Source organism: Lepidochelys kempii, chromosome 6, assembly GCF_965140265.1.
Source record: "Lepidochelys kempii isolate rLepKem1 chromosome 6, rLepKem1.hap2, whole genome shotgun sequence".
NCBI classification, from domain to species: Eukaryota; Metazoa; Chordata; order Testudines; family Cheloniidae; genus Lepidochelys; species Lepidochelys kempii.
Genome location: NC_133261.1, coordinates 78,444,480 through 78,460,362, shown reverse-complemented (window position 1 = coordinate 78,460,362; position 15,883 = coordinate 78,444,480). Strand labels below are relative to the sequence as shown.

General features: G+C 41.0%; 1 protein-coding gene across 10 annotated transcripts in view; it reads left to right on the top strand.

Moving 5' to 3' along the window:
- CDIN1 (CDAN1 interacting nuclease 1) overlaps positions 1–15,883 on the top strand; it is a 195,166-nt gene that overhangs the window by 92,251 nt on the left and 87,032 nt on the right. For 5 of the 10 annotated variants that reach the window (XR_012159482.1, XM_073348877.1, XM_073348874.1 and 2 more), the window contains exon 10: positions 8,853–8,976. Coding sequence is in view for 9 of the 10 variants with exons in the window: in XM_073348877.1 (XP_073204978.1) it covers positions 8,853–8,976 (124 nt within the window). In the remaining variant the exon portion in view is untranslated. Of the gene's footprint in view, positions 1–8,852; positions 8,977–10,129; positions 10,585–15,883 lie in introns of those variants that run through there. The other 5 variants (XM_073348878.1, XM_073348876.1, XM_073348875.1 and 2 more) reach the window with 2 other exon arrangements.

The window sequence follows — 15,883 nt, the reverse complement described above, 5'->3', positions numbered from 1 at the left end:
TCCTGGCCAGGGGAAAGCTCCTCTCACCTGTAAAGGGTTAAGAAGCTAAAGGTAACCTCGCTGGCACCTGACCAAAATGACCAATGAGGAGACAAGATACTTTCAAAAGCTGGGAGGAGGGAGAGAAACAAAGGGTTTGTGTGTCTGTCTGTAGTCGTCTTGGCCAGGGACAGAACAGGAATGGAGCCTTAGAACTTTTAGTAAGTAATCTAGCTAGGTATGTGTTAGATTATGATTTCTTTAAATGGCTGAGAAAAGAATTGTGCTGAATAGAATAACTATTTCTGTCTGTGTATCTTTTTTGTAACTTAAGGTTTTGCCTAGAGGGGTTCTCTATGTTTTTGAATCTAATTACCCTGTAAGATATCTACCATCCTGATTTTACAGGGGGGATTTCTTTATTTCTATTTACTTCTATTTTTTATTAAAAGTCTTCTTGTAAAACACTGAATGCTTTTTCATTGTTCTCAGATCCAAGGGTTTGGGTCTGTGGTCACCTATGCAAATTGGTGAGGCTTTTTATCCAACATTTCCCAGGAAAGGGGGAGTGCAAGTGTTGGGAGGATTGTTCATTGTTCTTAAGATCCAAGGGTCTGGGTCTGTAGTCACCTAGGCGAATTGGTGAGGCTTTTTACCAAACCTTGTCCAGGAAGTAGGGTGCAAGGTTTTGGGAAGTATTTTGGGGGGAAGGACGCGTCCAAACAGCTCTTCCCCAGTAACCAGTATTAGTTTGGTGGTGGTAGCGGCCATTCCAAGGATAACGGGGGTAATATTTTGTACCTTGGGGAAGTTTTGACCTAAGCTGGTAAAGATAAGCTTAGGAGGTTTTTCATGCAGGTCCCCACATCTGTACCCTAGAGTTCAGAGTGGGGGAGGAACCTTGACATGGTGGCGCAGCGGTGGGATTAACCTGAAATCATTTTGAGATCCAGTTGAGATTTTTTGAACTAGAAATACAGATTTTAAAAAGGAATTTTTAGGAAGTCCAGAAGGCAGCTTTGAAACTGAAAGCAGCTTGGTTTCTCTCTGCTTTGTGGCCAAGCAGAGACAAAAGGGGATTATCTTGTGAATTGCAGGTTTCATTTGCCTGGAGGCAGGGTACTTAACTCCTGCAGGGAAATTCACAGTCTTCCAACCCAGAGGTTTGTTTTTTTTTTTCTTTTCTTCCTAAAAGTAAATAGGGGGTGTGTGCTCTACCCATTTGCCTGGAGACAAAAGTGGCAGGGTTTTTTTTAGGATTTTGATTTTTTTTTTTTGTTTTACAAGGAGCACAGGTTTGAAAAGAAATTTTTTTTTCTTTGGGCTGGGTAAGCAGGTTCCCAAGTAGTTCGAGGTTTTTTGCTTTAATTTGGGCCCAGAGCAGAGACAAGGGAATTGTCTTTTTCTGTAGGCTGACAATCACTATCAGAGAATAGGTATTCTATTCCAGCACAGCAAAAAATTACAGCCAAGTTTTGTTTGTTTATTTCTAAACCTCGGGTGTAAAGTTAGTTAAAAACAGAGAGGTTAGAATGGCCAAATCCTCGGCTCGACTACAGCTGGAATTAGCCAAATTTCAGGCTGAGGAAAAACAAAGGGAACATGAAAGACAGATAGAACTCATGCGGCTGGAGAAGGAGGTACAGGAGGCTGCCCACAAGAGGGAAATGGAGGCGAGGAAGCATGTGGAGGAGATGGAGAGAATAAAGGCCCAGCAGAACATACCAACAAACCCTAACAATCCTTCTCCAGGTACCACTTCCCATCCCAGAAAGTTCCCCACCTACAAGGCAGGTGATGATACCGAGGCCTTCTTAGAAAACTTCGAAAGGGCCTGCCTTGGGTACAACATCTCTACTGACCAATACATGGTAGAGCTGAGGCCGCAGCTCAGTGGACCCTTAGCTGAGGTGGCAGCTGAAATGCCTAGAGAACACATGAACAAGTATGAACTGTTTAAATCCAAGGCGAGAGTCAGAATGGGGATAACACCCGAGCAGTCTCGTCGGAGGTTCCGAGCCCTAAGGTGGAAACCAGACATGTCATTTACCCGACATGCCTACCACATTGTGAAACATTGGGATGCCTGGATATCAGGAGCAAGTGTTGAATCTCCAGTAAATTTGCCCTTCCTAATGCAAATGGAACAATTCTTAGAGGGTGTTCCTGAGGAAATAGAAAGATACATCCTAGATGGGAAACCCAAAACTGTAATCGAGGCAGGAGAGATTGGAGCCAGATGGGTGGAGGTGGCAGAGAAGAAGAAAACTGGTCGCAGTTGGAGCGGAGACCAGAAGGGACCACCCCAGACCACACCCTATTACCGGGGGCCGCCCAAAGCCCCACCTACCTCCCAAAGAACCCTCCAGACCCCTTATCGTCCCACCACCCCGTTCTCCAGCAACCCTCCTCGTCCCAGTGACCCGTCAGCTGGACGATGTTTTAAGTGTAACGAGCTGGGGCATGTAAAGGCCAACTGCCCCAAGAACCCCAACAGATTACAGTTCATTGCACCGGAATCACACCAGAGGTCCACAGGCCCAGATACCTCCCAGATACCCTTGGAGCGGAGGGAAACTGTGAGTGTGGGCGGGAAGAAGGTCACCGCGTGGAGGGACACCGGAGCACAAGTGTCAGCTATCCATGCTTCCTTAGTGGACCCCAATTTAATCAACCCAGAGATCCAAGTGACGATTCAACCCTTCAAGTCCAACTCTTTCAATTTGCCTACAGCCAAGTTGCCTGTCCAGTACAAGGGCTGGTCAGGAATGTGGACTTTTGCAGTCTATGATGATTATCCCATCCCCATGCTGTTGGGGGAAGACTTGGCCAATCATGTGAAGCAGGCCAAGAGGGTGGGAATGGTCACCCGCAGCCAGGCTAAGCAAGCTGTCACCCCTAGCTCTATTCCGGAAACTTCTATCAGGACCCAGTCAGAGGTGATGGACCCGGACCCCAGGCCAATGTCTGCAACAGCAGTAGTGGATCCAGTCCCAGAGACCCAGACGGAACCAGTCCCAGAACCGGAACCAGCCGAACAACCAACACCAGACCCCGTGTCAGCACTGAATCCAGTACTTGCAACCTCAACACCAGAGGGCCCCACCGAACCTGAACTGGCAGCAGCCGATAACCCTACACAAGAGGCTCAGCCGGAGCCTGAATCCCAACATAGTGCACCAGCGGAGAGCGGTTCACAGTCAACAGAAACAGCTCCATCCCCTATATCGCTTCCAGAGGGACCAAGCCTAGGTCCACAATCCCATGAGGAACTGATGTCTCCAGGATCAAGGGAACAGTTCCAGACCGAACAGGAAGCAGATGAAAGCCTCCAGAGAGCTTGGACGGCGGCACGGAGCAACCCACCGCCTCTCAGATCTTCTAATCGATCCAGGTTTGTTGTAGAAAGAGGACTTTTATACAAGGAAACTCTTTCTGGGGGACACCAGGAAGACTGGCATCCTCAGAGACAGTTGGTAGTTCCAACTAAATACCGGGCCAAGCTCTTGAGCTTAGCCCATGATCACCCTAGTGGCCATGCTGGGGTGAACAGGACCAAAGACCGTTTGGGGGGGTCATTCCACTGGGAGGGAATGGGCAAGGATGTTTCTACCTATGTCCAGTCTTGTGAGGTGTGCCAAAGAGTGGGAAAACCCCAAGACCAGGTCAAAGCTCCTCTCCAGCCACTCCCCATCATTGAAGTTCCATTTCAGCGAGTAGCTGTGGATATTCTGGGTCCTTTTCCGAAAAAGACACCCAGAGGAAAGCAGTACATACTGACTTTCATGGATTTTGCCACCCGATGGCCGGAAGCAGTAGCTCTAAGCAACACCAGGGCTAAAAGTGTGTGCCAGGCACTAGCAGACATTTTTGCCAGGGTAGGTTGGCCCTCCGACATCCTCACAGATGCAGGGACTAATTTCCTGGCAGGAACTATGAAAAACCTTTGGGAAGCTCATGGGGTAAATCACTTGGTTGCCACTCCTTACCATCATCAAACAAATGGCATGGTGGAGAAGTTTAATGGAACTTTGGGGGCCATGATACGTAAATTCGTAAATGAGCACTCCAATGATTGGGACCTAGTATTGCAGCAGTTGCTCTTTGCCTACAGAGCTGTACCACATCCCAGTTTAGGGTTTTCCCCATTTGAACTTGTATATGGCCGTGAGGTTAAGGGGCCATTGCAGTTGGTGAAGCAGCAATGGGAGGGATTTACACCTTCTCCAGGAACTAACATTCTGGACTTTGTAACCAACCTACAAAACACCCTCCGAACCTCTTTAGCCCTTGCTAGAGAAAACTTACAGGATGCTCAAAAAGAGCAAAAAGCCTGGTATGATAAACATGCCAGAGAGCGTTCCTTCAAAGTAGGAGACCAGGTCATGGTCTTAAAGGCGCTCCAGGCCCATAAAATGGAAGCATCGTGGGAAGGGCCATTCGTGGTCCAGGAGCGCCTGGGAGCTGTTAATTATCTCATAGCATTCCCCACCTCCAACCGAAAGCCTAAGGTGTACCATATTAATTCTCTAAAGCCCTTTTATTCCAGAGAATTAAAGGTTTGTCAGTTTACAGCCCAGGGAGGAGACGACGCTGAGTGGCCTGAAGGTGTTTACTACGAAGGGAAATGTGCTGGTGGTGTGGAAGAGGTGAACCTCTCCATGACCCTTGGGCGTATGCAGCGACAGCAGATCCAGGAGCTGTGCACTAGCTACGCGCCAACGTTCTCAGCCACCCCAGGACTGACTGAACGGGCATACCACTCCATTGACACAGGTAATGCTCACCCAATTAGGGTCCACCCTTACCGGGTGTCTCCTCAAGCTAAAACTGCTATAGAACGGGAGATCCAGGATATGTTACATATGGGTGTAATCCGCCCCTCTGAAAGTGCATGGGCATCTCCAGTGGTTCTAGTTCCCAAACCAGATGGGGAAATACGTTTTTGCGTGGACTACCGTAAGCTAAATGCTGTAACTCGCCCAGACAACTATCCCATGCCACGCACAGATGAACTATTAGAGAAACTGGGAAGGGCCCAGTTCATCTCTACCTTGGACTTAACCAAGGGGTACTGGCAGGTACCGCTAGATGAATCTGCCAAGGAAAGGTCAGCCTTCATCACACATCTCGGGCTGTATGAATTTAATGTACTCCCTTTCGGGCTGCGAAATGCACCCGCCACTTTCCAAAGACTTGTAGATGGTCTCCTAGTGGGATTAGGAGAATATGCAGTCGCCTACCTTGACGATGTGGCCATATTTTCGGATTCCTGGGCAGACCACCTGGAACATCTACAAAAAGTCCTTGAGCGCATAAGGGAGGCAGGACTAACTGTTAAGGCTAAGAAGTGTCAAATAGGCCTAAACAGAGTGACTTACCTTGGACACCAGGTGGGTCAAGGAACTATCAGCCCCCTACAGGCCAAAGTGGATGCTATCCAAAAGTGGCCTGTCCCAAAGTCAAAGAAACAGGTTCAATCCTTCTTAGGCTTGGCCGGTTATTACAGACGATTTGTACCGCACTACAGCCAAATCGCTGCCCCACTGACAGACCTAACCAAAAAGAAACAGCCAAATGTTGTTCAGTGGACCGGAAGGTGTCAGAAGGCCTTTAACAAGCTTAAAGCGACACTCATGTCTGACCCTGTACTAAGGGCCCCAGACTTTGACAAACCGTTCCTAGTAACCACAGATGCATCCGAGCGTGGTGTGGGAGCAGTTTTAATGCAGAAAAGACCTGATCAAGAATTCCACCCTGTAGTGTTTCTCAGCAAAAAACTGTCTGAGAGGGAAAGCAACTGGTCAGTCACTGAAAAAGAATGTTATGCCATTGTCTACGCTCTGGAAAAGCTACGCCCATATGTTTGGGGACGGCGTTTCCACCTGCAAACCGACCATGCTGCACTAAAGTGGCTTCACACCGTCAAAGAAACTAACAGAAAACTTCTTCGGTGGAGTTGAGCTCTCCAAGATTTTGATTTCGACATCCAACACATCTCAGGAGCTTCTAACAAAGTGGCTGATGCACTCTCCCGTGAAAGTTTCCCAGAATCAACTGGTTAAAATCGTCCTTGAGATGTGGAAAATATTGTTAGTCTTTATGTACTTGGTAGTATATTTAGAGATGCATGTGTCTTATTAACTCTGTTTTCCTAGAGCTCCAGGAAGAAATCCCAGCCAGTGTTTCACCCTAGCTGAGATTTGGGGGGCGTGTCATAAATATAAAGGGAAGGGTAAACCCCTTTGAAATCCCTCCTGGCCAGGGGAAAGCTCCTCTCACCTGTAAAGGGTTAAGAAGCTAAAGGTAACCTCGCTGGCACCTGACCAAAATGACCAATGAGGAGACAAGATACTTTCAAAAGCTGGGAGGAGGGAGAGAAACAAAGGGTTTGTGTGTCTGTCTGTAGTCGTCTTGGCCAGGGACAGAACAGGAATGGAGCCTTAGAACTTTTAGTAAGTAATCTAGCTAGGTATGTGTTAGATTATGATTTCTTTAAATGGCTGAGAAAAGAATTGTGCTGAATAGAATAACTATTTCTGTCTGTGTATCTTTTTTGTAACTTAAGGTTTTGCCTAGAGGGGTTCTCTATGTTTTTGAATCTAATTACCCTGTAAGATATCTACCATCCTGATTTTACAGGGGGGATTTCTTTATTTCTATTTACTTCTATTTTTTATTAAAAGTCTTCTTGTAAAACACTGAATGCTTTTTCATTGTTCTCAGATCCAAGGGTTTGGGTCTGTGGTCACCTATGCAAATTGGTGAGGCTTTTTATCCAACATTTCCCAGGAAAGGGGGAGTGCAAGTGTTGGGAGGATTGTTCATTGTTCTTAAGATCCAAGGGTCTGGGTCTGTAGTCACCTAGGCGAATTGGTGAGGCTTTTTACCAAACCTTGTCCAGGAAGTAGGGTGCAAGGTTTTGGGAAGTATTTTGGGGGGAAGGACGCGTCCAAACAGCTCTTCCCCAGTAACCAGTATTAGTTTGGTGGTGGTAGCGGCCATTCCAAGGATAACGGGGGTAATATTTTGTACCTTGGGGAAGTTTTGACCTAAGCTGGTAAAGATAAGCTTAGGAGGTTTTTCATGCAGGTCCCCACATCTGTACCCTAGAGTTCAGAGTGGGGGAGGAACCTTGACAACTCCTCCCACTCAGTTTTCAAGAACAGAGATGGCGCTGGTGGCACTAATAGATGACCATGGACAAAAGCCATGCATCCATACTCAAACAACTGGACCTCTCCACAGTATTTGATACATTCAACCATGATATTCTGCTGTCCCACCACAGACACTTGGCAGGATTACTCTATGATGGCTTAATTACATGCTGTCAGGCCACACTCATAAAGTTGCAATGAACACCTACTCTTTCACTTCCAAAGCTCTCACCTGTGCAGTTTCATGGATCTGTCATCTCACCAGTCTTGTTGAACCTATTAAGAAGATTGTGAAACAGCACTGACTAAAAATCTAGCAAAAAACAGACAATATCTAGCTATTAATCTCTTTCATATCAAACACAAACATCACCATCTCCCAGCAATCCAACATCCTGGCTGTGATGAACTGAAGAGCAACTGGCTGCAGTTCAAACATTGGAAGGCTAAAGGAGATGTTGGTTGGGAAAGGCAAGTATTTTGGAAAGCTTACTAGCTCTGGAACATCACCTTTTTGATTGGTTAAAACAGTCCATGGATTTGCTGTCTGTCTGTACGCTTCACTGCCTCTAGGTATCCCAGTAGCTGTGTAGAGTACCTTTTTTACCCCCATCTATGACTGGCAGGAAGACAAATAACTCCCCCTCTTATCAGACTTCGACAAGGTTATGGAAATGCATGTATACTTGTAACTGTGATTCTCTACTTAGATATAAAAAGGCAAACTTTTTAAAATTCTATAATTGATGTAGAATACAAGAGCCTGTCTGGCTTTGCAGCACAAACTTCTGAGAGCACATCGCCCCAAGTCAAACTTGATGTTTCATTCCTTAGGCACTACAGTAAGCTAAACACCACAGTGATAGGTGCTATAGAAAACTATACAGATAGAAAGGTCTTCAAAGCCTTCCATGGCAGTGTCCCAGGTTACCCGGAGGGAGACTGGCTCATCTTATATAGGCATAACTTCCCACTGGAAAAATTGGTCAACCTCAGGAGTGAAACCTTGTTTGTGCAGGAGATGGGCCTCTCATGGTGACTGGCGCACAGGTTGGAAGGTTGCTCCTGGAAGACACCATGAACTGCAGTGTCTTCGGAGTAAAACGGAAAAGTCACTTCTTTGACATATCCTTCCTACATAATAGCACAGAACACATCCCCACAAAGGTACAGTGTCTGCTGACTCCAAAGAGAAAAGGGAGAAATATATATGTATGTACGGTTCATAATTTTCAACACTGTGGGGTGAGCTTCTGTTGCTTGTCTGCTCCCTGTCCTACCCCAACCTACAGCACTGAAAAGTTTCTGCTACAGTAGCTCGCCTATGTGCCCCTGCATTCACCAGGTGTTTCCAGCCCCTTTCCTGACACCTAAGATTAGGGAGAGTAAGGGGGAAATGGGTATAGCTGTACTTCTGTCCTCAGTATTTTGGCTCCTTTTTCATTGAGTAACTGTTTGTACTGGCTTAAGTGCATTCGAAGGACTTTTGGAGCACACGGTAATTAAAGTTAAATTGAGAGAATTGTAGGTAAACACTACTATGTGGTTCTTAGATTTTGTTTCAAAAAATATTCATTGCAAATGTTTGAAAGATGGTTTACAAGTATACAACTGTGCCGTAAGTATAAGTCATATCGTAGCTTTGATTAATGTAGAACTTTACAAATCTTTGTTGTCGTCAGATTTTCAGAGCTTGCATTCATTTTATATTAGTAATGCTTTGTCCCCTAGCTGTTGAAGGACATATAATTCACTGGATTGAAAGCAAAGCTTCATTTGGTGATGAATGTAGCCACCAGGCCTATCTGCAAGACCAGTTCTGGAGCTACTGGAATAGGTAGGTTTCCATTATTTTTCTTCATAGATGAGTACTAAGTTAAAAGCTCATAAGAATTTCCGTACCTGGAAAAAATGGTGGTAATTTTTATTTGTGTGTTTTTCATTAAACCATGTGAGTCAAATGTATTCTGGGAGTCTAACGTATTGCATTTTAGAATCAAAGTTCCTGAATCAAGGTAAAATGCATGAATATCTGTTTCAAATTCTCGTAATGATTGTCATTTAAAATCATCTATGTCTGTCTTAAAGATATAATTACCGTAATAGAAATTGTAGTCAACTGTTTTGCGAGAGGAACGAAGCATCTCAATTCCGTTTCTCCAAGATAAAGAGGGAAATTTTATCCATAGTATTTGTGAAGACTTTCAATAGTTGTAAGACAGCCAAGACATCAGATTACAGTGAACCCAGTTCAATCTAGATTGTATAACAAGCAGGCTCCCCATGTTAGGAATTAGATTGTCCAGTGACTGTTGTTTATGGCCATTTTTTCCTCTGTATTCATAAGGAAATGGATAACACACTTGGTAGGAAAAGAAGATGGAATAATTAGCTGCATGAGTGTTAGAGAAAAACAATTACTTTATACTTCACAAAATTTTTATATGGAGGGGACAACATGTTGTTAGGATAAAAAGATATTTTCTCTTAAAGAATGTTTAGTAAAAGTAGTTCTTGGTTTTCCTTCACTATTATCCTTACAACAGTCCTCACCATTAGCAGCTCACTGAGTTAAATTCGCCTTTTGCAATAAAACATACCATTGCAGAAACAATGTTGCAGTGATTATTTATTTTTGTGCTGTACATGGCATCTGGCCTATCTAGTTTTGAGGTGTAGTAAAACACTTCAGAATAATTTTGACCTTTTGAGTCTGGTGTCACCTGCAGAAGCACCCCTTTATTTAGACCTGTCAATCAACAGATAGTATTTTATTTTTGTTTTATATATATTAACTAGGCACCTGTTCATTTTGACATAGTAAAAATAGTGAGAACAACATTTCTTATTGTGTTGGAAGTGAAGCACATTTAAGGTTCTGTTGCCAAAATTAGGATGATTGGACTTTTGTAACAATAATACTGCTTTGTTTCAGCTTGAAATTCTGCTAATATTGAAAATTGCTGTATTTCATTGTGCTATACTTTCAGTTCATCTGAAGAAATCTAGAAGTCCCATTACCGAGTCTGGGGTTGATTATTCTGTAAAGTAAGAATGTAATGCCACCTTGATTAAAGAAACTGGACAGACTCCATTGTTACTTTGTGTAAGGACTGTAACAATCCGTTATATCAACATTAGTAGACACTACTGCAGTATACTAACAAGTACATAGATATCAACAAGAGACCGATTAAATAACAATTAGTAAGTGTATCGTGGATGACTTGCTGCAAGTACATGTAAAGTCAAATATAACAATTTACTTTTTCCATCATTTGCAAGCCTGGATACTGCATCTCGAGACTCTGTAATACAATTTATGGAGAGTCCCAGGAGAAAACTTGACACTGTTATTAGCTGAAGTAACTTTACTATATGAAGAAGACACTAGCAAAATGTCTTCTTTGACACTGATATTAGAATAATGATAATTCCACATAATGAGAGAAGCATTTCTTCTTCTCTGTTTGAATATGAATAGCAAGTCTTCCCTCCAATGAATTCTTTTCCCCCTTTAATTGTAATCTAAATGTCTTTAGTCCTGTGCTTATATGTAAAAAGAGAACATGAATAAATAAGAACAAATTTCCTATAAGTATTTTTAAAGTAACACCTACACTTTTGAAATGTAAATTGACATTTGTTTCTAATTAATAAATTAAGCCTGATATTAAAACACCTGTTTACATCTAATAATCATAATGGTAAAATGAAAATAATCTTTGAAGTCCGTTGTGGTGGGTTCAGTCACAGAGATTCCCCTCGAGACTGTTACTTGATGAGCTGGGATACCACTGAGAACAACCCACCTGCCAGAACAAGCGCCCCGCCACTCCTGTCTTGCTGAGTTAGGCACTCCAGTCAGCTCCAGCACAGACCCAGAGGTTGGACCACGCTTCTGCAGTTCACTGAAACTAAGATTCACTCAGCCCAGGGGCTTCAGTTAATAGGGACTTTCCCAGCACCCAGTGTTCAGCCTTTCTGGGAGCCTGAACCCCAAGTAAACCCGTTTTACCCTGTATAAAGCTTATATAGGGTAAATAGATAAATTGTCCACCTTCTATAAGACTGATAGAGAGATATGCACAGCTGTTGCTCCCCCAGGTATTAATCACTTACTCTGGGTTTATTAATAAACAAAAGTGATTTTATTAAGTATACAAAGTAGGATTTAAGTGGTTTCAAGTAATAACAGACAGAACAAAGTAAGTCACCAAGCAAAATAAAGCAAAAACACGCAAGTCTAAGCCTAATACATTAAGAAACTGATTACAGGTAATATCTCACTCTCAGAGATGTTCCAATAAGCTTCTTTCATAGACTACAGATCCAGGATCCTTCTTTTACAGATCCAGACTCACACGGCTACCCCTCTGATACTTTCACAGACTAGACTCCTTCCGAGTTTGGGCGCAATCCTTTCCCTTGGTACAGTCCTTCCTAGTTTCAGCAGACATCTCAGGTGATAAGCAGGAGTTTTCTCATGACTGGCAGCCCCTTTTGTCCTGCTCTACCCCCTTGTATAGCTTTGGCATGAGGTAGAAATCTTTTGTCTCTCTGGGTCCCCTCCCCTCGTTCTAAATGGAAAAGTACCAGATTTAAGATGGATTTCATTATCAGGTGACATGGTCTCATGTCACTGTAAAACCCCTAGTCTCCACTCCCCCTGGGCTGGCCCACACGTTCACAGGAAGGCTTTCAAGTAACTAAGGCAATATACAACTGATTTTTTCTGGAGCACCTTTAATGGCTTCCACTTAATATGTTTACATCATTGATACAAATTTAGATCTTATTCTCCTAACTCCAGATATAGAAATAATACATGCAAACAAATAGGATGAACACACTTAGTAGATTACAAACTTTCTAATGACACCATACAAGGGATATTTAGCGTAAAGTATATTCCAGTTATGTCATATTCATAAGCATATTTCCATAAAGCATATGGAGTACAACTTCATACCCCTGGAACCAAAAGGTGCGTATGACTGATAAGAAAGGTAGGATTTTAGAGGATTCAGTTCAGATCACATACAATTTAGTGTTTGGTTTTTGTTTCATGGATTAGAAATTGACTATCAGGATTTATCACACAAGAGAAAACTAGGAATTGGAACAATGGAATGATAATCCTTTTTTCTACTAAGTTGTTTGAAAGAGTTTGACATCTGTTCATCCAAAGAATGTTTAAGAAATGATTTTATCGGTTTCGTTGAAGTAAAGGCAAATTATTTTGCGGATATATTGAAAGCATGCATTTTTATAATAGCATCACTAGTCTCCAATAGTATGTGGGCTTAGAAAGTTGTACCAGTGAGTTGAAACCTAGTGGTTTGACAACCAGATTTAGAGGAAAGCTTGGGAGTTGCATTTGTCAAGTAGCTAGGAAAACTGTTCATGCATACCCACTATCCAAAGTTTCATTGGCAGCCCAAACATAAAGAACTGAAAGGTCATTCTTCTTCCTGCAGTATGATGGTTTGTTGACATATTTTGACACACTGGTACAATGCTGAAAGGTTTTGACCTTACTGCAACACTGGGAGACTTAGGGTCAGTTTAGCTATCTGATGCTTGTAGAATTTCACACATGCTAGAATTTGGTTTTTTGTTGGTTTGTTGTTGAATTGTTTTGTTTTGTTGTGTTTTGGGGGCTCCTCTGTCAGAATTAGTAAACCAGTTTTAGAAAATGGACATGAATGGTCTTGGAGTTTATGATCACTTTTTACTATTCAACCAAATTATCCTTGTCTAAACAGAAAATAGTGTACATTCAACAATTTACAACTCAAATATTCTTTTTATAAGAGTAATTAATTTAGTTTTCATAAAGTCAGTTGTCTGTTTGCTAATTTAAATAGCAGGAAGTGAAGATAGTCTTCTTAGTAGACAAAAAAAAAAGGCAATTCTAAAATAAAAGGAGAGCCAGTTGTTTAAAATTGTCTGTATACCAGTGAACCAACTTTGTAAAGAAATCAAGATTATCAGTATCTGTCCTTTTGATCATACAAAATAATCAATATGTGTATGCAAACATACATATACATTTTATAAAAGGGAAGATCCCACATGTACCTTATTTTCAGCAACGTTATACATATATTCTTGTTGTGGCCATATTGTTTAATGAGATTTACGAAAAGTATCAACACATATTCTGACTAATAATGTAGTTTGTGCAAAGATTTGTTCAAAACAGGTAGCCCAAAAGAATTTGTTTCAGTCTTTGGGCAATAGTCTGATCCTTAACAAGATGATTTAGAGTGTTGGACATGTGGTTTCAGTGAGAAATATCTACATTTTGTGTTGACAACTACTACAGTTGTATTAATTTCCAGGATCATTTTAGATTGTTTCACTCTGTATCAAAAGTCACTTGTGCATTACCAAAGCAAAGAGGGAACAAATCCACATAACATTTAGATTAAAATTTAAATTTGAATGATAAATGTCAATTAAACATTAATTACAGTGTATTTTTTTATATAAAATGTTTTATACATATATCTCAAATTAGGATTACATTATAAATGGATTAGAATTTATCCTTTGACTGCTGGATTATTGCATTCTCAGCTTTTACAGTAGTATACAGGGTGCTATATATCTTTGTTTGAATTATTTTTCTTTATATTTTTCTCCACTCTTTCAGATATTGTTATGTCACTAGAGACTATCATGTAGTACAGATAGAGCGCTTTCAGCTTCCACATACATTACCGCAAGGCTTCAGCTCCAATTTCCCTGGTATTTCTCATTCAGATTAGACAAGCATCTAATTTTATGTACAATATGAGCTGACAGCATAGATCCTGCTATGTTTGCCAAAGGCCTGGTCACAGACACTCCACTATGTCAAAGAATGTCAATCCTCACAGACCTTACCTTTCAGAACTCCTTGTAATTTTTAATTGACATTTATATCTGACATTTTCAATGTATTTCTTATTGTTGAGTCTTTATCTACCTAGGAATAGCTTTAAAAATACTTCCGTAAACTATTACATCATATATTTTAATTTAACAAGGTCAGGTTGCTTGCTGAAACTCAAGAATAACCAAATTCCCTTCTCTCACCACCCTCCCACCTCCCATCTCTGTAATTCTGTAAATGCTTCTAATCCATTTGAAGTGACAATTGGGCAGGGGGTTGAGAGTGTGGAAGGAGCGTGAACTTGTAGTATATATGTGCAAAACATAATTGTGTTAATTGTTGGCCACCCTCTGTGTGCAATAAAGATACCATAATCTTCTGAAAAATTGTGTGTACTACTACTACACACATGTACATAAACAGCAGAACACTTTTAAAATAAAACAAAGCTTAGAATATGTAGTGTACTTGCAATTTGTATAATGTGGTGTATTTTCTCAAAAACTGAAACTTTCATTTTAGTTTCAAAGATTAAAAACTTAATATATTAATATAAGTATAATTATCCATCTACTAGAACTTAGAATAAAGGAGTACGGTTGATGATAAATGTCAAAGAGCACAAAACTAACAGAAGCATTTTGTCACAAATAATGCTGCTTTTCCTCTAATTAGTTAATTTACATTTTACAAATTAAGGACAAAATTCAGACAGAAAATAATCTAGTAGTGTATCATAGCTTTACTGACCTGTATTTGTAACTGCCAAATTTAAGTTAATTAGAAATGTAGATGCTGTTTGTTTTATCTGTCAAAAAGCTCATCTCACCAAAAAAAAAAAAAAAAAAAAATCTAGACACACTTTTCTTCCGAACATTTATCATCTAAATAATAGTCTTGCCAAGATGGCAGCCTCATAATAAACTCTTTTCAGTGGAGTGATGGGTAATGAAGCTTGCTTGTGAAGGCAGCGAAAAATGTTGTCTAGCCAAATGCGTGAATATGATGGCTAGAGAATCAGTGGACTTTCTCAGACATCAATCTTTTTAGTAGCCTCTTATACATCTGAATATTTTGATAGATGATCTAATAATTGAGTTATCTATCTTTCTAACTATCAGAGTTGCATAAAAATTATTCTCACATGCTACTGAATATTAAATATATTAGGCTTTCAGTAAATTTTTCAAAAAAGGGCCAAAAGTTGGAAGAATTGTCTTATAAACACACCTTTATGTATTAATGTTAAAATTAGTATATCTGGAGTATAAAACTATTTGTATTAATATAAGAAAAAAATAAAGTCAAAAGCCGATTACAGACAGAACTCTCTCACAGTAAGTAAAGCAGGTGAAAGCAAGAGGCTGAGCGGGTTTGAAAAATTTAAGTGCAGCTTGAGATGTAAAATTAAGTTTGTTTGTTGGTCTGTGCCTGGCTAAAGGACAGCAGTCTTATTTAATGTTACACAAATTCCCTGTGCCTTGGAGATTTTTGCTTAGGAGCAGATATATTGTCAGTATGGACTTCAAATGACCTTTCAGTCTTTTTGAGAGTGGTTCTTCCAGGTTAAAAATGAGGAAACTGAGAAGTATGTATAGAAGATGTGTGCGTTATGGTATACCCTGGGAGGTAATATGGAGTGTGAGGACTTCTGGTTTCTTAAACACAAGAAACTGCCTTCACAGAGCTACAATTATCTATTTTAGGTTGGAGAAGGCAGTTGAGATTTTTGCATTAAGCACATCAGCATCTCTATAACCAGGAATTCCTTTTAAGGTTCCAAGACAAGATTTAAAAAAAAAAAAGAAAAAGAAAAAAAAACATTTAAAAGTTAGGGGGGAAAGAATTAGATCACTGAAAC